Below are 26,976 nucleotides of genomic sequence, written 5' to 3' on the forward strand. Positions count from 1 at the left end.
GGCCAGCAAGGGGAAGAGTGGAGGTGGTGTAAAGTTCCTGATCACAAGACTTTGTGTCAACAATCCAGTTTAAATATGAAATCTCTCGGCAGTGTCTGACGAAATGAGCACATGTGACACTGTCGATTGTGATCCGCCCATCAGATGGGGACATTAAGCTCTTTAGCCCCTTGGTGCTATTCAGGAGGAGCAGGCTATGTACTGGCGTAGGGTTTCACCCTCTCCCTTCGTTCATCATCATCATCATCACACCTCAACACTGTCACAAGGAAGCCACACAACTGACAACACCTTACCCTGTATTACAAGTACTGGCCATCAGGGAATGCAAATCTACATAGAATCAGTAACTCCTGCATGCCACATGTGTGATACCATCACATCATATACCAATCATACATAAAGTTTTGTAATTGAACATTTAAAGTCCGATAGTGCTGTGACCACTTTTAATACGCCAGTAGTGGAAAAAGGGAAACACCATCTGGGTCACTTTTTATATTTATTTAGATTACTGGTTTTGACTCTAGCAAGAGTCATCTTCAGCTCCAAATTTAATTACCATGAATCACAGTTAATCATCAGGATTAGGATTTAGTTAACTCTCAAAGCCCCACACTGGTGATGAACTGAAGTTCATGGTAATTGGATTTATGACTGAAAATTATCTCTGGCAAGAGTCAAAATTGCTAGTCTGAACAAATATAAAAAGTGACCCTGATGTTGTCTTAGGGAAGAGTTCAGGGGAGTGGGGACTAAGGGAGGGAGGGATAAGCAGACTTAAATCAAAAAGGTTTTATCAAATATATGTGTAGCATACCCTCTAGAATTGGGATAGCTTGAGCGAGATCTGCTTCACATTCATTTTTAAGCTCTTGAGCAGCAGCTGCTTGGGTATTTGCAATTTTCTCATCTTCTCGTACCTGTGCTGATGCTTTTTCAACCTGTGATGTTTCCCTTTCTATAACCAACATCATTTCTGCAGTTTCATTAGCTGCTGAAACAAGTTTTGGCCTTAGAGTAGAGAGTTCTTGCTGCAGTGCACATACCTGTAGATATATGAAATACATGCTACTTAGAAGGAAAAATCATTGAAGCTGTATTTCTAAAAGATAGTGTTAGAAATGTGTTAACCCATCTTTCATAAAGGTAACATGTCCAGAGGGAAAGACACCACGTATATAATTAAGATCAGGCTGGCCAATGAGTCCTTCAATGCAGATGCACACCACACTCAGACTCTTACAGGAATCTATGAAAATCCGTGAGTAATGAGGATGGTGGGCAGGGGCACAACGTCAGTACTGTGTGGATAAGTTGAGAATTTGGGTCTGACAGAAGATGTGATATGGTACTCCATGCAGCTGCAATGATTACTGCGTCCGGATGGCTTAGTGGTCAGAGCATCTGCCTAGTGAGCAGGAGACCTGGGTTTGAATCCCAGTCTGGCACAAATTTTCAACTTACCCCATTGATGCAAGCAGCTAAATCTCATGATTCCTTTGTATATTTATAAATCGAGATCATAATGTACTAATAAAGTTCTTCAAAACAAGCCCAAAACACATTTCATTTAATTAATAGTATATACATTGTTTCACTGAGAACCCACAGTTGGATCAATTAAAATGAATGCATCTTGATCATCTGTGCTGCGAAAATTTTTTAGTAGTATGGTTAACAAAATATTGAAATTAAAGATGTTCTTTATCATAATGCAGAACATGGTATACTGTAAGGCACATCTTTCATTAGCTAACAGGGCTGTATGGTGTGGTTCTTTTTGACCAGAGTAATCCAACTGGTTAATACAAAGTCTGTTATGAGTTTACCATTTGAATTCATCTCTAAACACTAGTATACTGATCGTAAGTTCTGTGAATACAAATTCTTCTATGAAGTTGTATGTATATATATATGATGAAATCACCACTGCCATAACTACAAAAATGTATTTTACTCCACAAAAAGTAGATAAGTGAAACCCAATCTATAAAACTTGAACCATTAACATTCACTACACTTTGTATATACCAGACAACAATAAATGGAAAATTTTTATGTCAATGATCATTACTTACTTGTTCTGCAGCAAACAACAACTTCTCAAGACCAATCATGTATCTCTGTTTAACTTTCAATATTTCATACTGTTTGATGTTAATTAAATCCTTAAATAATGTTACTAGCTCAACATATGCTGTGGAGGTAATGTATATCTTCTGTCCTGTTGACTCATAAAACTGAGTAGTTAACTCTCTGTGGGACAACAGGAGAACATGTATTAGTCAAATAAGTTACTCACAGCAGCAGATTTTTTGGCTATTCCTACAAGATGATTCATACACAATAATAAGGTCAGACTTCTATGAATATACTGCTACAAACATATATTAACATGACATTTGTGTCTTCTGAATACATAACCATGAAGTTTGCAAAATTGTTCAGTGGAACATTGACATATAGCTAACAATGCTGCATCACCCTTCACCTCCTCACATCTCATGTATTCTGCTTTGAATGAGATTTTTTTCTAGGATGGCTAATTGTCTAAAGAAAACAATGGGAACAGTGTTGTATGCATCCAAACCCACTAAATACCTGTGATGACATTAACTGACTTTAGGGTGAACTTTCCTCAAAACAGCACTGCAAATAACTGCAGGCAGTGATAAAGATACATAGAAATAAATACTGCACATCTAACTCATCCACAGATTTTGTATATTTAACTAAAATATATAAAACTTCCAATACACAAAAATGAATATCTTTTAACCATACACATTAAATATATATGCTTTAGTGATACATGATAACAGTATTTTCTTGTACAATTAATAACAGCAAGAACGAAGCAGGAATGGATACGAAAAATGGAGCTCAGGGATAGGTTTTGAACGTAATCAAGAATCATACTCATCAACTTTTTAACTAATCTCAGAAAAAAACAGAACAATAGTTTTGTGAATCCATATACCATCAATAGAAAACGTTTGAAATCTACCAAGCAATGACAGAGGCACAGAAAAGTTAGTTATGTGGGGATTATCATATTATTACACAAATCATTCTCTCCACAGATTACAAGAATTTCTTAGTTCTGGTGTTGCCCCTCAGTCCTCTGTGAGATCACATCACCAATACCCAAAATCTTACTCAAGTTGAATCCAATGCTATCTGTGACCTGAAGACAGACTGTTCTACTATTGTTCTCCCTGGAAATTGAGGCTTCATTGCAGTTGTATATGGGCATGACAAGTATGTGGCAGAGAGGCTTCATCAACTCTTGGATTCCTCAATACACACAACTGTTCCTAATGACCCTATTCATTCCATTCAGACTGAGTTGCAGAATATCTTAATTACATTCAACAAAAACTTCTTCACACCTGGTACTTCATTGTGAGCTGGTGCATTTCTGTGTTACTTCTAAATGGAACTGCAAAATACAGAAATTTGATAGGCATATTACTTGCATCATTTGAAAAGGAAAAGTTAGTACCTTGTAGGAATATGAGTTTATTTTAGAATTCACAAATTAAGTAGATGATTCACTTAGCTCACAAAAGACATGAAAGTCATGAAAGAAAAGTTTTCCAAGTTGACTGTTACAATTATATTTCTGTGTGCATTCATAGAAAGAGCATGGAAATGTTTAGAAGTGGATACATTTAACTGAGAATATTTATACAGCTCAAATGTAAATAGTTTTGGAATCGTAATCTTGGTAGCACTGTGGAATGCAAAGGCCAATTGATGATATAGCAGAAAATTGATTGTGGATCAGCAATTTGATCACAAAACTTACCGGTACTGCAAAAATGGGTCTGTTGAACAATAACCACTGACTTTTAGCGATTTGAGGTTGCACATATGACAAATAATATTGAAAAACCAGTTAATTCAATGTTAATTTACATCATACCATTTATGCCATACAGAGTTTATTTTTAGATTGTCTTTACATTTCATTGCTTCAGTAATGTTACAAGCACATCAATTCACTTCACTTTTGATGCATTGAATCATGCAGTCACCAAAGAAATAAGCTAAATAATCAAGTTCTTCAGTTGAGTCTGAAAACTAAGAGACTACACCAACTTCTTCTTGGAACATTGGCAGTTGTGGCTGATCATCTAGTTTCAGTTTCCTTTGAGATATGCACATGACCAAATACTACACACAGTGACTGTAATGTTCTCTGAATAGAGAGAGAATGATTAGATCAGCACTTAGAAATCGCAAATGGAAATGAAGAAATAAATATTACTCACAATACAAAACAGGAGAATGAACTATATGCCTTACAGACAAGTGAAACACATACATTCCTGATTCATCATTCTTAATTTCATCTGGAGAGTATGAAATTCTCTGTCAGTATCTTTAATTTCTGATCCTCGATCTTCATATAAAATGTCCATAACTGCTGCCTCTGTCAGCAGGCTACACACTATTTCTACCTACATAAACACTTGTGAATGAACTATATATGAGTCTCTCCTTGTACATCTCTCAGTTACTTCTAGTCTAAGAAAATTCATAAATGTAGCCCTCTGACAACAGAAGAAGGAACTACCTGCACATTCTATGAGGGCATGACTTCAGTGACTAGTTAAATGGCCATCAGCTACAGAAGCTGTACAGAACACCAGGTCAAGTACACACATATGGCATAAGTACACCATGCTAAAAAAGTTAAAATCTTACAGTCTTCACAAGAACAACAGCTTTCACAGACATCCTTACCCCTCATGACCCATATACCCCTAATGGAAAAGGAATTCCTTAAGACCTAGAAGCTGGTTTCTCTATTTTGTTATAGATTTATCAATGACATCTTTGTGGTCTAAAGCTATGGCAACAGCTTAAGTCTTTTTTAAAAGTCATATTCACCTCATGCTTTTCAAATCCAAAACCACTTACCATTTCATTGACCTCCATGTTATTGTAGGTCACATCCAAACTTAAATCTATATAAAAGTAACCAACAAATAACAATGTCAACAATTTGACAGCTACCACTCATTTTATATCAAATGCTCTCTTTGCTACAGCCTAGGCATGTCAAACTTTTCAACTCCAATACTAAATCTCTCAACATCTACATCCATGACCTCCATCTGGCTTCCCTCTCCTGCAGTGACTTTGCAGATCTTGTCCACAAAGTTTCCTACATTCAACCTCTGACAAATGCAGCTCACACTTTCAAGAAACTCAGAAGTGTCCCCCTAGTTATCCAGTACCAGTGACATCTTCAATGCCTCAGTGCGTAAGTATGCCCAGGGTATGACTTTTTTAAACTAAGCCCTGAAATGAAAAGCTCATCTCTCCCTGATATTCTGCACACACCATCTACTGTCATCTTATTGCTCTTCTAACAACCATAACATCCCTGTTAAACTGTATGCCACACCATTATCTCTATCTCAAGATCCCCACCCATGAAATTCTTCATGCTGTAAAATCTGTCTCATGCATCCACTCACAAGAATTTATTCTAGTAACATCACTGTTAAATCCTACAATAACAAGGCAGACTACTATGTGAAAGCACAGATTAGGGGAAGTAGGTACTACTTCCTGTCCATGCTGTTTGTGCTGCCGACTCTTGAATGCATAAACCATGGAGCTGTATGAAGTAGCCTGGGATAGATTTGGCATGTCATTCGCTGGTAGGGATTGTGCAATAACAAGTCAACAGAATAAATGATACATGATATACACAATTTTTATGACATTCATTGCAGATCTATGTTAAAGTAAGTTTGACTCTTAAAGTAGCTTTTAGATAGTTCATTTTTGTTGTAAATTTTAAAGCCATTGCAAATATAGTTACAAACTTGAAACTTGAAGAGCATGGATATTGTACCATAGAGACATCAGCCTAAAGGCCATTTAAGAATATGTGTATAATATTCTAACTTATTAAGGAAAATGTGATTTTCTACTATAAAACATGATAGGCTAAGTAACCATTAAAACTGGAATATAATTTAGAAATTTCAGCACCACTTTCAATTACAGAATTAGTAATGCTGCAACAAATTTTAAAGTTACATCTATAATATCTTAGGCTGCAGTGAATATCAAACACATTGTGTGGGAGAAAAAAGTTTTGATTTAGGAGCATATTTATTTTGGGTGTGTCAAAGTGATGGTGTTGTGAAGGTACTCTTTGATAGTGTTAAATCCAAGTTGCATGTTGAAGATCCATAGCAGAGCCTGTTTATCCCAAATATTTTTACCTGCCAAGGCATGTGAAGGTACTCTTTGACAGTGTCAAACCAAAGTTGCTTCTTGGAGGTCCTTAGCAAAGCCTGTTTACCCCAAGTACTTTTACCTGCCAAAGCATTAGTTAAGGAGCCTATATTTCTGCAGAATGGGGAATGAGATACCTATAAAAGTTAACCATTCCCAGGAATTTGGTATGGTGTAGTGTCTAGTGGAGGAGTTCTGTATGTTCTTGAGTTGGTCTGATACCATCTCATGTCACTGTGTTTCCCAGAACATAATCTCTTCCTTGTGTATCTGGCATTTGTCCTTGTTTGTCACTGTTCCATATTAATCCAGTGCTCAGAAGGCAAGTTGCAAGCTCATATTGCTTGGGTAAAGAAGAAAAAACTCTTAGATTGTCAAAGTATGCAAAACAGAATAGAAGGTGATTGAGATCCTTATTGATTAAATGTTGCCAAGTTTGGGCACTGTTCTTGTGTTCAGTGCCCTGTATTCTTCTCACATCCCATATGTGCCATCCCTCTTAGGTACAAAGTGGATGGGTAAGGTGTGCACAGTATTTGATAGTCACACAATACCGTTATTTAATAGTTTTTCAACAGCTGTTTTTGCGAAAAATAACTCCGCTGGAACTAGACGTCATACTTTCTGGAAGTCTGGACATCCTTCAGCGTTGTTTACTCTGTGGATGGTTCCATCCTAATGCTATGTTGCGTTGGGAGTGTAGAAACACTAGATGAAACAGAAGGAACACTGGGAGAGTGAGAAGCTTCCCTGACCTGTATATGCTCTGTACCTACTGGATGAAGTCCATGGTTGTAAAGAGTAGTAATAATCACCAAAGATTCCAACTGGGTGATGCATTTGTGACTGTTACTTGAGGCCTCTTTATGCAACCATTTTATGTCCTTGTTATAGCCAGTGTTCACAGTACCCAGCACCAACAACTTCTGAGACAATTCCTCATCTATTCTTCAGCTTCCTTTGAAGTGTGTAAGATAGCACAGAGATGAGGACTGAGAGGTGAAGGATGCTTTGTGTCAGAAATTGCATGACTCATTGACTCTCGAGTGGATGCACCACGTTTTACAATGCAAGTAGGCGAGTGGTATATTTTGTGAACATGGAAAGAATAGTTGCCTTTATGTTACCAAAGTAAATATGCATGAGCAAAATCACAATTTAATCTTAGTTAAATTAAATAACAATGAAATAAACTTACATTGTGTGAGCTAAATCATTGTTTAAATAAATGATAATAAAATGAACTTTCATTATATCACTATGATTCCACGTACAAGTGTTACCTCACAGTAATGACACACTCATAGCATTAAAGAGTGCAACTGCATCAGATCACAGCCAACCACTTATTTGATTACTTATTATCTTGTAGATAACTACCTCGTTATGCGACTGTTCTGCTAGCTTGGAATCTGGGTCATTTTCTTGCATGGGTCATACATTTTTTTCTCACCCAGCTCAATGTTTATTTTATGCTACTGCTGCTCACTTGGACATAAGAGAGCACACTGCAGCATTGTTTTAGTTGAAACAGTAATGAAAGAATAGGCAGGGGCTCACAGATGTAAGGGAACAATGAAATGGTACAAGACAACATTATTTGTGGTTGGTGCACTTTATACATAGGTGCGCCCACTTATGGGTTAACAGTGACAGGTGATACTTGACCTCAGCTAGTTTGCTTTGTTTGTCATGCAAAGTTCTGTGTAACACCAAATTTTCATTCTCTAATTTTGAATGTTCAGTTTTCTGCTCTCACATAGCCTGCTGTTTAGTTTGTGAATGGGATAAGTCTTGAAGTTTTTTAATCAATGATGCAGAGGAATCTTTCAACATTGATGGAGTATGGACCAGTGATTTTCTGATAACACCAGGAATACACCAGTGCAAAGGTGGAAATGGTGGAAAAAGTTGGTGACCAACAGCGGTTCATTGATGTCTGCAACCATGAATGTTTATATAAATAGTGTGCTCTGTCCTAAGTTGACAGTGCAACTGGTGGTGCCATACATCTTAATAGGTGCATCATTCACCATCTGGAGCTGTAGAAGAGATCCTGAAGTTGAAAGCCTGGAAGATGTTTCAGGATTGTACTTATTTCAGAGCCTGAGTTGATGAGAAGATACTGAACTGTTTTTCTGTCAAGAAAATGTAAATGGCCATTATTCTCTGTCCCATGAGGCAAACTGGTTTGGCTGACGTGCATAGGGTTTAGGCATACTTGCTTATTTGCATGACCTGTGACACCAATTGGAGTTGACAACCATCATTTGGGTGCATCCTTGGTGTGGTGCATTTGTGAGTAGCTGCTCCAAAACATGAATGGAACCAGCACCAACATGTGATTTATCAGCTGTTGCTGGAATTTTGAGTGAAATTAGTAGTGGACTGATTTCTGACAGGCAGTTCATCATGAGGCATCCTGGGAGCTGAATGGCATTGACCTCCATCAAATGTGTCATGTTTCTCCAGCCACGTTTGGCTCATATCAGTTATCAATGCTGCCTCATTGTGTAATACAGCTGCTGCTGTTGTAGACCCCTGGCGAATCCTGGGTGATAATGGCACCCATCTTGCAGTGCAAAAATTCAGTCAGCAATTTGTAATTTGTTATGTTACAAGTCATCAACATTAGTAATCACAGGGACTTGGATTTAAGGGGGTAACTTGCTTATCCATGTCACTCTTTCAGCAGACACCCTAATGCTCTTTCCATTTTGCAAGATATCATTATATACACATCATGTCATAACATACGGTAAGGTCCAGTATAAGGGGATTGTAGAGGAGCCCAGACAGTGTCTGTGTGCAGCATGATGTGTGAACAATCTGCCACTGCTTTGTCCATGAAGATTGGATGTATGCTCTGGTGGTACACAGGTGACTGCCTCATTCCTGCACATGGTCATGAATCTGCTGCACCAACAGCAGTAACTCCATTTCTGTTGGTAGTGGTACAGTTGTGAAATAGTGTGCCAGAATCCTCAACAGCTCCCTGTAAACCATCTCTGATACTGATGCGCCTATATCCACCTTATACACAGTCTGTAAACCTAGAAGTAATAGTGGTAGCACCTCTGTTCAACCCTTTCAGTGACACAAGAGGGCTGGCTTCAGTGCTCTGTGCCACATTACAATCATTCTGTTGCTCACTAGATTATAAGTTCATATGTGATGGTACTAAAACCCATACAGTCTAGTCAGTTTGCTGAACAGATTATATTCAGATTGTCAGCCCTAGTCTGTTGTAATATTCAGTGGGCTTCCAAAATGTGCTAACCAATGTGCAATGAATGTCTTCACTACTGTCTTGGTTGCTATGTCTGTGACTGGTGTAGTCTCTGTCCAACCTGATGTCCTGCTTTATAATGCTGACATTGAGAGCATTAATGAGTCCCATTCCTCTCATCCTTTTTGATTGATGGCCACACAAAGTGCTCATTTAGAGACTTGATAGTGGCATTTGTCCCTGGGTGTGCTAGGTTTTGGATACTGTCAAATGCCCCTTTGCAGAATCACTGAGTAATGTATGGCCATAGCCTCCATCATGAGACATCATGCCATATTTTGACTTAGCTTCCTGGCACATCTGTTTGCTCCAGTCACAATCCTATGGGCCAGTCTGTTAGCAAGCAGTGAAGCTCTTGATCTGTCTCTTGTACTGTGGTGAGGTCATCATAATTTAAAATGCTGACTATACTCTGTACTCATGAAAATAGTTGACAACTTTGTTCTCTGTGTCTCTAATATGCAGTGTGTCTGTGTTGACCTAGCTGACTAATTCTATGTGCCATAACTGCCATGGCAAACAATTATTGTTGATGTGGAAGGATGACATGATGGGTTTATGGTCTGTGAACACGAACACTGTCAGTGGCTAGGCTTTAATGTAAGGGCCAAAATGTCTCACAATGTTGTATATTGCTGACAACACCCTACTGTAGGCACTCCATTTTGCCTGTCCATGTAAAACACTGTCAACAGTTCGCAAGTTCTGTCATATATATCTGTACTAAAACCTGTCATTTCTTATTCACGGTGCCTCATCTGCAATGTGATCCTCACCCTGGGCACCACATGAACAGTTACCTACCTGTAAATTCTATTCTGCACCCGGTGTCTCATAGCAGAAACTTCATTGAATTGCTGTAAAACTGGCTTTATGAGAAATTATCTAGTACAACACACCACAAAATTTTAAATTAATGAGATCTGTTTCACATTTATTGTCACTAGCAGCCTTTTCCCTGTTGTTCTGCTGATTTACGTGTTTGAAATCTACTGTATATTGCACACATACCCTCCTCCCCCTGTCTCTCTGTCCACTTCATCCTCCCACCTCTGTCTGTCCATCAGCCGCTCCTCACTTCCTCTGTCTCTCCATCTCCCCCTCCCCCTCTCTTTGTCCATTTTTTCTTTCACTCTCTCTGTCTGTCCCCTCCTCACACCTGTCTCTATCCATCTCTTCCACCTCCCTCTCATTGTAAGCCTCCTCCTCAAGCCCTCTCCCTATATCCAACTCCTGTTCCCCTCTTACTCTGTCCATTCTTCCTGCCTCATTTCTCTGTCCATGTCCTCTTGTCTCCCTCCCACTATCTATCTCCTCCTGCCAACTGCTCTCTGTTTGTCTCCTCATCCCCACATCTCCCTAATCTTCTCCCCCTTCTCCCCCTACCTCATTCACCCTACCTACCTCCTCATGCCTCCTTCTCCTTATTCATCTCCTCCTCCTCCTTTCCTTATCCTCTTCTGCCTCCCTCTCTCAGTCATCCCCTTCTCTGCCCCCCTCTCTCAATCATCCCCTTCAACCCATCCTCTCAGTCCATTTACTCCTATATCCATCACAAACTTCTCCCAGAAGTGTCCATCTGCATGTGCAGCCACAATAAAAAAGGTTGATTTGTGAGCTGATACAAAAACAGCAACAACAACACATCTGTCATGCAGGACAGTCTATATGTAAGGTGCTTGAAAATGGTGTTGGCTGCCGTACCAAAAAGATTGATAATGGAGGACAGTACTATTCCATCACAAGGTGCTTCTCGTGCAGACCAGCCTACACATTGGGGGCCAGAAAAACAAATTCTTGCCTCTGACATGCTGGCTGCCCTGCAACACAGATCAATAAAGCAGGAAGATACCTTTCACACACATTATTGGCAGCACTTCTGGAACTCACATTTCGTTATGGTGTTCAACTCCTTCAGAGATTCTGTTTTTATCTCATTAATGTTGGTAAAATGGCATCCCCTCATGGTTCTCTTCAGCTTCACAACCACAAAGAAGTCACTGTGGGCTGTGTCCAGCAAATATGGTGGATGAGGCAACAGAAAAATTTTTTTCTTGTCAAAAAACTATGAACAAGTATTGAGGTGTGAGGTGGAGCATTATCATGATATAATTTGTATTCCTTATCGACTGTACAACTGTAAGACAGGAAATCATTATGCACTAAAAGTGAGAAGTGCATTCACATGTGGTTGAACATGTCAAATTTTATTGGTCTTGGGTCTTCAGGCAGTTTCCATTTGGATGATTGGGCCTTGGTTTCAAAGTCATACCAGTATACCCATGTTTCTTCACCTGTTACAACATTGTTTAGAAGTTGTGGATCATTGTTGAATTCATTCAGCAATTCCTGAGTGATATCAATGTGAACCATTTTTGGTTGAAATTCGATAATTTCATAACAAACTTTGGTGCTACATGTTTCACATCCAAAACATGCAAAAAATTGGTTGACATGAGTCAAAAAATATGCTGACATTATCAGCAACCTCTCTAATGGAGATTTGGTAATTTTATAGAATCATGTTCTTTATGTCTTCCGTGTTTTTGTCAGTCATTGATGTTCTTGGGTGACCAGGGTGGTCATTGTCTTCAGCATCTTCTTGATCCTCTTCAGAACATTTATTCTTCTTGTAAAGTTCCACTGAGTCTACTCAAAATATGTATATGCTTTTTGACTGTCAACAATTAACTAAATATTGAAAACAGCTGAAAATACAAACAGACATCAGGAACCAACAAGATTAAAAAATTAAAAATAGGATGTATAATGCCTGAAAAATTACAGTAGTTCCCATTACTTCTTGATAACACATTATCACAAAAGTAATGAGGTAGCAATGTGCACATATACAGATAGTGGTAGTATCATGTAAACAGGATATAAAAGGGCAGAGCATGGGTGAAGCTGTCATTTGTACTCAGGTGAGTCTTGTCAAAGGTTTTCTAATGTAATTATGGTCGCACAACAGGAATTAACAGACTTCAAATGTGGAATGCTAGTTGGAGCTAGACAGAAGGGGCAATCAATTTCAGAAATCATTAGGAAATTCAGTATTTTGAGACACAGTGTCAAGAAAGTGCTAAGAATACCAAATTTTAGCCATTACCTCTCACATTAAACAATGCAGTAGCTGATGGCATTCACATAACAACAGAGAGCAGTGGAATTTGTGTAGAGTTGTCAGTGCCAACAGACATGCAACACTGCATGAAATAACAGCAAAAATCAATGTGGGATCTATGATGAATGCATCTGTTAGGACATTGTGGCAAAATTTGGTGTTAATGAGGCATGGCAGCAGATGACCAATGTGAGTGTCTTTGCTAATAGCATGACATTGCCTTCAGTGCCTCTACTGGATTCATGACCATATCAATTGGACCCTAGATGAGTGTAAAACTGTGGCATGGTCAGATGAGTCCCAATGTCAGGTGGTAAGAGCTGATGATCAGGTTCAAGTGTGGCACATACTCCACAAAGCCATGGACCCAAGTTGTCAAAAAGGCACTGTGTGAGCAGGTGGTGCCTCTACAATGATTTTGGCTTTGTTTACATGACATGGAACAAGTCACTGAAATGATTATGTTCAGTTACTTGGAGATCATTTGCAGCCCTTCATGGAATTCATGTTCCCTAACAATGGTGGAATATTTATGGATAACAATACACCATGTCACAAGGTCACAATTGTTCACTATTGGTTTGAAGATCTTTTTGGACAGTTTGAGTGAAAGATTTGGCCACCCAGACTGCCTAACATGAATGGTACTGAATATTTATCAGGCATAATCAAGAAGTCAGTTCATGCACAAAATCCTGCACCAGCAACACCTTCACAATTACAGATTGTTATAGAGACAGCTGGGTTCAGTATTTCTTGAGGGGACTTCCAACAACTTTTTGAGTCCATTCCATATTGAGTTGCTACACTACACAGGGAAAAAGGAGGTCTGACATGATATTAGAATGTATCCCATGACTTTTCTCAACACTGTGAATTACAGCAACAAGTAACCAGTTTCATCCCTCCCATCAAATGTTTTTCACAGGCAACCACTTTAAGCATCCTATGACAGGGGCAGATTATCAACAGTGCACCTTCACATGTGTTGTCTCACAAGTCAGTATCAAAGATGGTTTTTGTTAAACAGTCACTGAACAGGATAAACTTTCTTGATCATTTATAGAAATAAATGCATAACCAGTGAAAGGAAAGCTGGAGTTTTAAATTTTGCATTTAAAACACTGTTCATGCAGGAGGAGCCTACAGACATACCATACTTTGAGTGCTGCATAGGCTCCTGAGTGGAAGATACAGAAATAGGCATTCTGGGCATTGAAAGAAACTGAAAGAGTGGAAAACAAATAAGATGTTTGGTCCAGATGGAATACTGGTTCACCTTTAAGAAGTAACTGGTCCCTTACTAAGCTTGCATTCACGATGAATCTTGATGAACCTCTCACTCGCCTCAAAATTCCAAGTGTCTGGAAAAAAAGGGGAGGTGGTCACCTGTATATAAGAAGGGTAAAAGAATGGATCTGCAAAATTATACAGTGGACTGTTGAAGAACTGAGCACATTTTAAGCTTGAATATAACAAATTTCCTTCAGACAGAAAAGCTTCTGTCCACAACTTGGTAGAGATTTAGAAATCATTGCTCATGCAAAATTCAGCTTGCCCTTTTCTTGCATAATGTTCTGTGAACCATAGGTGAAGGGCAATAGGCAGAATCCATACTTCTAGATATCTAGAAAGCATTTGACACAATATCCCACTGCAGACTGTTAACAATTGTTCAATCATGTGGAATGTGATATTTCAGTGCCTGTGTTGTTAATAAGTACTACGCAATGTTCATTCAGACATGCATGTGTGTCTGAAGAAACAAGTACTGTGGCAACTACAGCCATCATGAAATACTGAAATGTATTCACAACTGTCAATCTGGATGACCATCAGCTGCATAATGGAATGCCAAAAATGAAAATTTATGCCTGGCTGAGACTCAGATCTGGATTTCCTGCTTTATGCAAGTTGTTGCCTTAACCACTTTTGATATCCATGCACAGCTGATGGCCAGACACAAACTTCCATCATCATCTTTCATGCATTACAACCTGCTCTCATACACATTATGTAATTCTCGTGCAGGAAGAGGACATTTTAATTGAAAGTAGCTGCCTGGTATTGGTGGATAACTACAATATTACAGTGCCTGCATAGTAAAGAAGTACTCTGCAACATTCTTTTGGACATGCATGAGCAATGCACAGATAGCCAAAGTGTTTAAGGTGACCGCCCGCATGAATTGGGAAATTTGGGTATGAGATCAGGTCTGGCATCAATTTTCATTGTTGTCATTCCATTAAATACCTGATGTTTTTCCATATTCACAACTGGGAATACATATCAAATTCATACAGAATAGGTTCCCAGATATATGAGTGGCTCAAAGAGTGCATTTTTCTAGATGGCAAGTGTTCATCAGAGACAAGGTTACAGTGGGGAGTGCCCAGGGAAGTATGATAAGGCCGCTCTTGTTCTCTATATACATAAACGATCTGATAGATAAGGCAAGCAGCAGTCTGTGAGAGTTTGCTGATGATGTTTCAGTGTACAGGAAAGTGTCACCCTTGAGAGAATGTATGAGGATAGAGGATGTTAGACAGACTTTCTATTTGGTGTGATGAATGGCAGCTTGCTCTGAATGTAGAAAAATGTAAGTTCAGGGAGATGAGTAGGAAAAACAATCCTATGATGTTCAGATACAGTATTAGTGGTGTGCTGCTTGACAGAACCATGTCAACTAAATATCTATGAGTAATGTTGTAAGCAGTATGAAATGAGCACATAAAGTCAGTAGCAGGGGAGGTGATTTGTTGACTTTGGTGTATTGGGAGAATTTTAGGAAAGTGTAGCTCATTTATAAAGGAGTCTGCATATGGAACATTAATGTGACTCAGTCTCTTGAGTACTGCTCAAGTGTTTGGGAGTCCCACTAAGTCGGTTTAAAGGAAGAGAGGTGTGCTGCTAAATTTGTTACCAACAGGTCTGATAGACTTGTGAGTATTATAGATATTCTACTGGAGCTCAAATGGGAATTGCTGGATCGAAGATGACATTCTTTGCATAAAACAGTACTGAGAAAATTTAAAGGCATTTGTGGCTGACTGCAGAATAATTCTACTGCTGCCAATATTGAATTTGTGTAAGGATCATGTAGACACAGCAAAAGATATAAGTGCTTGTACAGAGGCATACAGACAGTCATTTCTTCCTTCCTCCATTTACAAGTAGAAAAGAACAGTGAGCTACTAAGAGTGGTACTAAGTACCCTCCACCATGCATTTTATGGAGCTTTGCAGTGTATGTATGAAGATGTAGAAAGGATCTAAAATTTCTGCTCTGAGTCATAGAATGCTAAATTCATTTCTTTTTTTCTGGTGAGGCCATTCTCTTCAGTAGTTCCCACCTGTAGCTCCAACAAGGGTACCATGTTATCTCCAGAATATTTTACTCAAGATGTTGCTGCTACATCATTAAACCATAGAATAGTGCTAAATGTTATTGGAAAAATATAACTGCTGTAGTTTCCTCTTGCTGTCAGCTGTTCACAGTATGAGTAAATGATGCCTAATGTAACATGGTCAGGACAATCGATCTTCCAGACTGTTGCCCTTGTAACTACTGAAAAGGCTGCTGTCACTCTTCAGGAAACATTAGTCAGTCTCATCTCCACATAGTTACCCCTCCAATGCAGTTACACATAGAGTATGTTTATCGCCAAAGTACCCAAAGTACCCAAACCCCCACTGGGATAATGGCCTAAGTTTATTTTGGAGGGTGGGCAGTGTGTGTGTGGTTGGAAAGGTCCAAAGTGTGTAAATTCAATATCATTTTCACTACATCATCAGCAATCAGTTCCTAGACTCAGTCATGATTTTAAGGTATTTGGGAGTTGCTTTTGAGAGTTGATTAAAGTGGAATGACCACATAAATCAATTGATGGGGGACAAGGTAGATGCCAACCTTTGGGAAGAATCCTAAAGTAGAGTATTTCTACATCTATATCCACAGTCCGTGAACCACTGCGAACTGCATGGCAGAGGGTGCATCCCACTGTACTGATTATTAGGGGTTTTTTCTCATTCCATTCACATATGGAGAGTGAGAAAAATGATTATTTAAATGCCTTGTACATGCTGTAGTTGACCTAACCTCATCCTCATGATTCCTATAGGAGTGATGTGTAGGGGTTGCAGAATATTCCTGGAATCATCATTTAAAGTGGGTTCTTGGAATTTTGCTTGCAGACTTTCTCAGGATAGTTTCTGCCTGTCTTCAAGTCTGACAGTTCAGTTCTTTCAACATCTCAGTGATACTCTCGTTTGGGTCAAATAATCCTGTGACTGTTCATAATGCCCTTTTCTGTATACATTCAGTGTCCCCTGCCAGTACTACTTGGTACAGATGCCACACACTTGAGCAATATTCTAGGGTGGGTCACACAAGCTATTTCTGAATGATCTCTTTTGTAGATTGATTGTATTTCTCTAGTGTTACCTGTAAACTGAAGCCCACTACCTGCTTTATCCATGACTGAGCTTATGCAATCATTTTACTTCATGTCATGCAAAAGATACACACAGGTATTTGCATGAGTTTACTCATTTCAGTTGTGACTAGATGATATTATAATCATTGGGAACTATGTTTTTTTCATTTTGTGAAGTGCACAATTCTGAACATTTAAAGCAAACTGCTATTCATTGCGCCACTTTGAAATCTTGTCAAGGTCTGAGTGAATATTCAAACAGCTTCTTCCAGGTTGTATTTTTTTGTAGATAACTGCATCATCTCCAACAAGTCTGAGGTTCCTATTATTATTGTACACTTCCTGGGGTATACACAAATCTGCCAGTGGCTCTCCTTCCAAAATAACATGCTGCATCCTCCATACCAAGAAATTCTCAATTCATTCATATTTTTCATCTGATATCCCACATATTTGTACTTTTTATAATAAGTGTAGATGTAGTACTCAGTCAAATGCTTTTCAGAAATCAATTTACCTGACTGACTTGATCAATGGCTTTCAAGTTGTCATGTGAGAAAAGTGAGAGTTGGGTTTCACGTGATCTATGTTTTCAAACTCCATATTGGTTGGCATGGAGAAGGTTGTTCTGTTTGAGATATTCCATTATATTTTCATTCAGAATACATTTTAAGATTCTACAATAAATGGATGTCAATGATGCTGAAAGGTAGTTTTGTGGATCACTTCTGCTACTCTTACTGAAGATAGGTGTGACCTGTGCTTTCTTCTAACTACTGGGTACAGTTTTTTGTTTGAGAGATATATTTCAGATTGTAGTTAACAGATGGGCTACCACAGCTGTTAACTGGGTACAAAATCAGACAGAGGTGCCATCAGGTCCTGGGACTGTAAGTGGGAATTTCAAGCATACCCAGTAAAACATTTGCTACAGCCCATGTATTTGTCTTTTGTGTGAGGGCAGGCATTGCCATCCAGAAAACTTGTGTTCACTATCCAGGTCGGTTGCAGTTTATGACCTGTGACTGTTCCTGTAGTATGGAGGAATGGGATGTGTCATTGAAATTGTCATGATGAGACTGTAATCTCAGCAACTGCATTTTCCAAAACAGTGTCTGCATAACCTTACATGATCATGGCAATCTCTTATCCATTTTTTTGTTGGGAAGAAGGGGTGCTTAGATTCAATGAATGAGTGCCTTGACTCATGATGGTAGCGATGGACTTGCTACTCTTCCCCTGTAATGATCTGTATTAGGAAACCATCCCTTTTCTCCCATAAAAGCTGAGGTGCTGCAGATAGTATGTTCTGAATGTGAAGACAAAGACTGCTGAGACATTACAGTTACTCAATATTCATGGATTCAGTAGATAGACCTTTTCATTGTAATGAAAAATGTGTGTTGCAAAACTATTCACTGAAAGTAGAGAGTGCTAAGCCAAAGGTATAGACACTGACCTCAGTTTATAACTCCACAAAATATTAACACAGTTGTTACAGAAAATCATGCAAAGTGATTTTAACAGATGTGAAACTCACAAGATATCTTCAAAAGTATGACCACCAATGTGAACGTATGCTGCTCAACAAAGGATCATTACCTAGTATGTGATAAAAATGTATAGTATGTCCTGAAACGTATCAGAGGTAATGTCAGTTTGACTGATGAGTTCTATACATGAGCTACTTAAAAGAAAAGATGTCCAGATATGTGAGCTCAGGTAATCTCAGTGAACATGACATGCAGTCACCTTAACTAATTTTCAATTCCCATCTGTAATAGTCAGATGATCCCTTTACAGCAGCACTGAAGTAGTGTGGCATCATATGACAATGCAAACACATTGTGTGCACCATATGCTAGGGTATACACCCTATATTTTGACATATTATTATTTATTTATGTACTTATTCAATTATCATTTTACAATGATATTAGATTTGTCATCATAATACAATGAAAATAAATAGCTCAAAAATATATATACACCTAGAATATACACTGCAGAGCCAAAGGGACTGATACACCAGCCTAATATCACACAGGCCCCCCACGAGCACGCAGATGTGCTGCAATACGGTGTGGCATGAACTCGACTAATGTTTGAAGTAGTGCTGGAGGAAACTGACACAATGAATCCTAAAACTTCCTGGCAGATTAAAACTGTGTGCCAGACCGAGACTCGAACTCGGGAACTTTGCCTTTCGTGGGCAAGTGCTTTACCAACTGAGCTACCCAAGCACGACTCACAGCTTTACTTCTGCCAGTACCTCATCTCCTATTTTCCAAACGTTACAGAAGCTCTCCTGCATTTCAGTTTTAATTTGCCAGGAAGTTGCATTTCAGCACACTATCCACTGCCCACCAATCCGTAAGAGTATGAGGGGGTGGAGATCTCTTCTGAACAGAGTATTGCAAGACATTTAAATTCAGAAGAATGATCCTGGAGCCACTCTGTAGCAATTCTGGATGTACGGGGTGTTGCACTGTCCTGCTGGAATTGCCCAAGTCCATGGCAATGCACAATGGACATGAATGGATGCAGGTGATCAGACAGGATGCTTACAGATGCTTCACCTGTCAGAGTCATATCTAGACATACAAGGTGTCCCATATCACTCCAACTGCACATGCCCCACACCATTACAGAGCCTCCACCAGCTAGAACAGTCCCCTGCTGACATTTAGGGCCCATGGATTCATGAGACTGTCTCCATACCTGTACATGTCCATCCGCTTGGTACAATTTGAAACAAGACTAGTCCAACTAGGCAACATGTTTTCAGTCATCAACAGTTCAATGTCAGTATTGACAGGCCCAGGAAAGGCATAAAGCTTTGTATCATGCAGTCATCAAGGATACTTGAATGGGCGTTTGGCCCCAAAAGCCCATATCAATGATGTTTTATGTGCTGACACTTGTTGATGGCCCAGCATTGAAATCTGCAGCAATTTGTGGAAGGGTTGCACATCTGTCACATTGAATGATTCTCTTCACTTGTCATTGGTCCTGTTCTTGCAGGATCTTTTTCAGGTCATGGAGATGTATGAGATTTGATATATTTACAGCATTTCCTGATATTCACGGTATACTCGTGGAATGGTTGTACAGGAAAATTTGTGCTTCATCACCTTGGAGATGCTATGTCCCATTGCTCGTGCACCAACTATGACAGCATGTTCAGACTCACTTAAATCTTGATAACCTGCCATTGTAGCAGCAGTAAAATGCCTGTACCAAATTCTTTGGCGCTTCACTGTCTAAGCATGCACCATTAGTATTAGATGTGTTGGCAGCTGTGGCCTTAATGAAAGAACTGACCTGGCATTTGCGTGAACTGATATGAGAAAGCCACAGAAAACTTAAATCAGGGTGGCTGTACAGAGCAGACTTCATCCTCCCAAATATTCTCTCAGTTTCTCAATTTCTGCACTGCCTAACTTGGTTGTAATAAATCTTAGTTGAGTGCCTTATGCACAATGGCCACCTGTACAACAGATCCATCATTTGGGCCCTGGACTGAGCAGGGGCCAAACTGTTGACCACCAAGCAGAAACCAGGTCACACTGTCAGCTGCGAGGAGCCACATCATTGAAGATAGCATACAGAGTATTCTGCCATGAGCAACTCATTGAAGTACATGTACAGACCTGAGAAGTCAGTCTTCAGTGAGTAAACCAGCAAGCTAGGTGCTGGCAGCCATAACTCTTCCACAATCAGAGGCTTTCTCTGGTGCACCCAGGAAGACACATCATGGTCCACCACTGCTATGCCACCAAGTCGTCCTCCCAGGGGCACCACTACACTCTGAACAATTACCAATCAATGTGAGATCCTAAGATGCCATGTCAACAGTCTGGATCTGTAAATTATACTAGTGTCTGATTTTGGTTGCACCAAACTCAAAAATCTGTGACCTACTGTGGTCATTGACTACAAGTAATTGATGTCTAATGAAAGAAAACATAATTGACATACTTGTTCATTTTCTGAATTATGTTGACAGCCTAGTTCAAACTGTCTTAATTACCTTTCAATACTGGCTTTCCACAAGGCTAGTTAGTAGAGATATTAGTTGATGTTAAATTACAACTGGTCTTGGGTCAAAAGTTATTTTTATGTATAGACATTTAGCAAGAATTTATTTGTTATTGTTGTAATGCAGCCACCAGCCAGTTATTGATTCTTATTTCAGCCTTCAGCCAAGGTTACCACCACTAAACAGAATTTGTGTTTACTCACAGGAAACAAACTTTGTTTCTTTAGATTCTGAAAATTGTTCTTGCCTACTGATCACAGATATAGTAGTGGTGACGGGGATCTTCCCACTTTTGCAATGTGACCAGCATGTTTAGTTAACACCAACAGGCAGAGAGTGTGTGTTTAGGTTTTGTTTTCTTACTCTGGTGATTTGTATTTTTATTGGCAATGTTGCAACCTGTGGATGCATCCCAGCAGGTCATGCTGCTGCTATAACAGATGCAGATGATGATGGATCAGATTATGCAGACCAATCAGGTCTTGATGGAACACCTAGAAGTTCTCTTGGCCTTGGTACCAGATGACTCCCACTGCCTGTCAAGTTTCGACATGTTGGTGAAGAGTTTCTGGACAGCACCACCACTTTTTCAGTTGTTTGACAAGAAAACAGAACCATGGGCAAATTGAGTCATGCACATGGAAAAACATTTCATTGTACTTGACATAACAGTTAACACTTAGTGACACTCAGCAGTGGCATACCTTTTGGCCCATGTGGGTCCCAACAGCTCTCACCTGTTGCAACAGCTTCACCCAGAGGTAAAACTGCATGCCATCCCCCTATAAGTACTTGAAAGTAAGCCTGTCAGACTATTTCAATTCTCAGGTCCACTTGGGAGCTGCATGGTACAAGTTCTGTAGCTGTCATAAGACTACTGAGCAGTCCTACAGGACTGGATTACTCACCTTCAAGGATTAGCCAAGGTCTGTCAATTCCTTTGTCCTAACCCTGAATGTAAGCAATCATATGCAGTTCTTTAGTTCATGATATTATTCTCATGCATGCACCAGATGATATCCAATGAACTGATTTCATGAAGTTACAGGGTCCCTCATTGGGCACTTGTCTTCCTATTATAAGGGCACTTCAGCAATCATTGCAGTTGACTGCCTCCATGAAAGACCCTTCATCAATATATGCCACCCGACTGGCATGTTGATCCACCCCATCCCTCAAGTCTGTCTGCACGATCAGAAGCCACTGTCACCCCTAAGGACTTTTCAGCTGGTCAGTACCCCAACCCATACCATCTTGTCACAACTGTTTCTTTCAGCACCCCCGCCAACAATGCCCCCACAAGCAAATCAAGTGCAATGCCTGTGACAAGGAGGAACATAAAGGAGAAGTGTGTCAGTTGTCCAACATAATGATAACGAATGCTACTCACCTTGATACTTCCAACTCTGGAAAGAAGGACAAGCCTCAAAGTTGCCCAGATGTTTCCTTGGTGCAGTCAGTATTTCCGCATACCCAAAAGGTCATTGCTCTTACTTTGAGGATTAATGAGGTCCCAATTATGTTTCAGCTTGATCAGAGCATTAACTGACCATTTGAAATTTCATGAATTGGTTACCCAGTTCCACTCTACCTTTGACAAGCCTATGATGAGTGTTGTCAGATTTGAGACTCATATCACCCTACTGCTCATGGCTACACCCAAGTTTTATAAGGCCTAAAAAGTCCCACATACACTTTAGGATAACTTGTGTGTTAAGCTACAGCACTTGCAAGAGAAGAACATCCTCATGCCTATCCCCAGTAGTTGAATGGTCTCCAAAAGTGTCCTCATGGAGAAACCCAACAGAGTGCAGCAGATCTGTGGAGGTTTTAGGTGCACAATTAATGATCAGTCTGTAGTGGATGCCTATCTGATCACCAAAGTCAAGGATATATAATCTCACATTTATCTGGGGGATGACTCTTTGCCAGAATAGATCTCATAAATGCTTACCTCCAGTTACTGTTGGACAGAGGCTCCCAACATCTTTTGGTAACCAACAGCCCCTTTGGTATTTTTCAATATATAAAACCGCCTTTTGGCATAACCAGTGCATAAGTTATATTTCAGAGGTACCTGGAGCAGCTCACAAGGAAGATCCCCAGAGTGGAGAACTACCTTGATGACATAATTGTTGCAATCAAAACTGACCATATGCTGGATACCCTGTGCTCTTCTTCAAGGTGGTGCACCATGATAACATCAAGTGTAATAAAGATAAGTATTTTTTATTCACCAAGTAGAATATCTTGCAAATTCTTTTCAGTGCTACATGAATCTTCCCCCTGCCACAAAATCTCGTTCTGACAATAGTCAACTGAAGTCTGTTCTTGAGACTGCTCCACAAGACTGTGAAGTGGACTGATTGCCAGAGTCTGAGAAGGTCTTCCAAGCTTTGAAATGGCATTGTTGTACCACTTGTTTGGTGGCATATGAACCATCCCAACAATTCATCTTGACAATAGGTGCATTGGATTATGGAGCAGGACACTCCTTTTTCAAATCATAGATGGTGTAGCACATCCTATTCCCTTTGTTTCCAACACCCTGTCACTATCCCAAAGAAACTATAGTCAAATAGAGAAAGAGGTCCTAACGATACTTTTTTGTGTTAAAATTTTCATGGATACATCAATGGTCACCAGTTCACTCTCCTTACAGATCATAAATCTCTCTTCCCCGTTGTTAAAATTTTTCTTCCAGTGCCTATGAAGATGGTACACCATTTCCATTGATGGGCTCTTTTCCTCTCCAGTTATCAGTATGAGACTCAATACCACTCTAGCACTCATCATGCTAATGGCAATGTACTTTGTAGGTTACCTCTGTGGCTGGACCTGGCCTTTGACATAGAACCTGAAGTCTATTTCCATTTGGACATGGCACCTGAGGAAGTGGTGTCCATCTTGGCACTGAATACTATACTCATTGCTCAATACACAGCAGAAGATCCACTTCTGTGTGAGGTACTAAGCCAGATACGGGTGAGGTCATTGGCCGACTGGAAACAGCTCCAGCATCTGGAGGCTCAAGCATATTGATACTGGTGTCATGATCTCTCAGTCCTCAGTGGGGTCTTCCTCATTTCTGAAGATAATGGTTGAACCCAAGCCATTGTACCTGCCACTCTCTAATTAAATGGCTGGAGCAACAACATGTCTATTGATGTCACATGGATGCAAACATCACCACTACAGTTACGGCTTGTCATACTTGCCAAACCAAGCAAGCAGTATCACCCCAGAGGAATTTTTCCTGGCTGGAGGTGTCAGACCTCTGGCCCCTTAACCACTTTGATTTCTTGGACCCCTTTTCAGGCCATACATGATTGATTCTGGTGAACACTGGTGTAGGTATTCCATAAGTCTGTCAAATGACAAATTCTTCTGCTTGTGAAACTATCCACATGTTTTCCCACATTTTTTTCTATCAAAGGCCTACCAGAGACCATTGTCACGAACAATGGTAAACAATTTTCATCCACAGAGTTCACCTCCTTTTGCAAAAATAATAGTATTGCACTAATATATATAGCTCCATTTGATCCTGGCTGAACATTTTGTTCACACATTTGAGACTCAAATGTCTAAGTTGAGTGTATATCAACTTATTGAAGTAGCATTGCCCCTCTTTTTGGTTTCTTATCAATCTACTCTGCAAGGCAGTTCACCTCCAACTGAATGTCTGCATGGACACCCACACTGCTCTCTGCTTTCCTTACTGATTCCCATGCAAATAAATCCTCCCACTGAGTGACAAAAGTGGCACTGTTTTTCTGTCCATGACATTGTGTGAGCTCTGATTTTCCCTAATGGACATCAGTGGTGGACTCCCAGATGTGTCTCTCACTTGGTGGTCTGAGAGATGGTCAAAGTCACTCTCCTTACTGTCAAAGTGTGTCGAAAACATATCAATCAGTTGTTACCTCACCATGGAGACTGTTCAGGATCCACTAATTCCTCACCCTCTTTGTTCACTGATGTGACCTCTCTACTTCAGCTTGATCAAATCCAGTTGCTTGCCCTGGGGACTTCCACTTCTTCCACGATACTGGCAGATGCTCCACCTACACTGATGGAAGTGGAATCCATCTCTTCAGTGGCACCTGAAGCCATTGTAGATACGGAGGTCCCCTAAGAGGTCAAGATGTGCTGTACTTTCTCCTCTTCTATCGGAGGTAGGCATAATATATCTTGGCCATGTGTCTATGTGCACTGGCAATCTGCACAACAGATCCATCAGGTGCATCCCAGACTGAGTAGAGGCCAGCCTGTTAGCTGCCAATAAGGTTCCAGGATGTGCTAGATATGCAGCTAGAGGTCACAATGCACATAGAATAGTTTATTGCGCATAAACACATGACTGAAAACAGTGCAAAAAGTATTCTGTTGTGGGAAGCCCATTCAAGGCCACACACAGACCACATACATTAGTGTTTGCCAAGTAAGCCACTGGGCCCAGTGCTGAGAGCAACCATTCTTCCACAACCAGGGGCTTACTTTGGTGCATCCAGGAAGACACAAAAACCGAGTGGGGTGGCGCAGTGGTTAGACACTGGACTCGCATTCGGGAGGACGACGGTTCAATCCCGCGTCCGGCCATCCTGATTTAGGTTTTCCGTGATTTCCCTAAATCGCTCCAGGCAAATGCCGGGATGGTTCCTCTGAAAGGGCACGGCCGACTTCCTTCCCCATCCTTCCCTAATCCGATGAGACCGATGACCATGCTGTCTGGTCTCCTTCCCCAAACCAACCAATCCAGGAAGACACATCACAGTCCACCTCCGAAATTCTGCTGAGCCATCCTCCTAGGGCCAATACTATGCTACAGACCATTACCAGTCAATGTGTGGCTTACAACACTATATCAACAGTTTGTATCTGTAAACTGTAGTGGTTGTTGACTTTGGTTGCATCAAACTCTAGAATCTCTCACCTGTTGTGGACATTGACTTTCAGTGATTGACATCTAACTCCAAAAACACAATTGACATACTTGCTTATTTTTTGAATTACATTGACAACCTAATTCAAGCTTACACAAGTACTTTTCAATACTGGTCTTCCAACAGACTAGTTAGTGGAGGTGTTAACTGTTGTTCTATTAGAATTGGACTTCTGTTAAGAGTTATTTTGCTGTCTGGGCATTTAGATAGAATTTATTCATTAATGTTGTAATTTGGCCATTAATCAAGCATTGTTTCTTGTTTCGGCCTTCAGGCAAGGTTATCACCACTAAAAAGGAATTTGTATTTACTGGCAGAAAAAAAACTTTGCTTCTATGTACTGAGAACTGTTCTTGTCTGCTGACCATGAATATAGCAAGCTGGTATCTATTGAACAAGGTTATTTGATATAACACTGTCTTTCTCATCATAGCTGCCTGCATTGAGGACACCCACTGATAACTCCAGAGCCATGAACTTGCTGCTATGTCCCTTGCACTAATTATAGACCATTCAGAAAATGGACTCTATGCCTGCACACACAGGGCACACATCCCCAATGTACATTTTCATGTCCTCTGCTCATTTCACATGAGAAACTGAGTCAGCATCCCACTTCCCCATGATGAGTAAGATGGTGAACACAGGAGAATGACAAGCCATGACTAGAACACAGTATAGATTTTGACTTATTATTTTCATACAGAAGTATCACAGTATTGTAATGAGACATGGTGTTGTAGTTATTCTTTTCCATTATTAATCACTACTCTGAATCATCCAAGCATTTTTTTCCTTTTTTAAATAAGTATTACCTGTAAAGAACATTTTAGCTGCCTTGTTAAACAGACATATTCTGGCAATCTTTTTCAT

General features: G+C 39.9%; 1 protein-coding gene and 1 non-coding gene across 2 annotated transcripts in view; one reads left to right on the forward strand and one right to left on the reverse strand.

Moving 5' to 3' along the window:
* Positions 1-26,976, reverse strand: part of LOC124556412 (dynein axonemal heavy chain 7-like) — a 746,268-nt gene that overhangs the window by 372,850 nt on the left and 346,442 nt on the right. The window contains exons 12-13 of the mRNA XM_047130371.1: positions 2,082-2,259; positions 821-1,049 (exon numbers count right to left, since the gene is read on the reverse strand). Coding sequence (XP_046986327.1) covers positions 821-1,049; positions 2,082-2,259 — 407 coding nt within the window. The remainder of the gene's footprint in view (positions 1-820; positions 1,050-2,081; positions 2,260-26,976) is intronic.
* On the forward strand, positions 1,381-1,453 carry Trnat-agu. Its single transcript has one exon. It is a non-coding gene; the product is annotated as a tRNA-Thr (tRNA).

This window comes from Schistocerca americana, chromosome X (assembly GCF_021461395.2).
Source record: "Schistocerca americana isolate TAMUIC-IGC-003095 chromosome X, iqSchAmer2.1, whole genome shotgun sequence".
Lineage (NCBI taxonomy): Eukaryota > Metazoa > Arthropoda > Insecta > Orthoptera > Acrididae > Schistocerca > Schistocerca americana.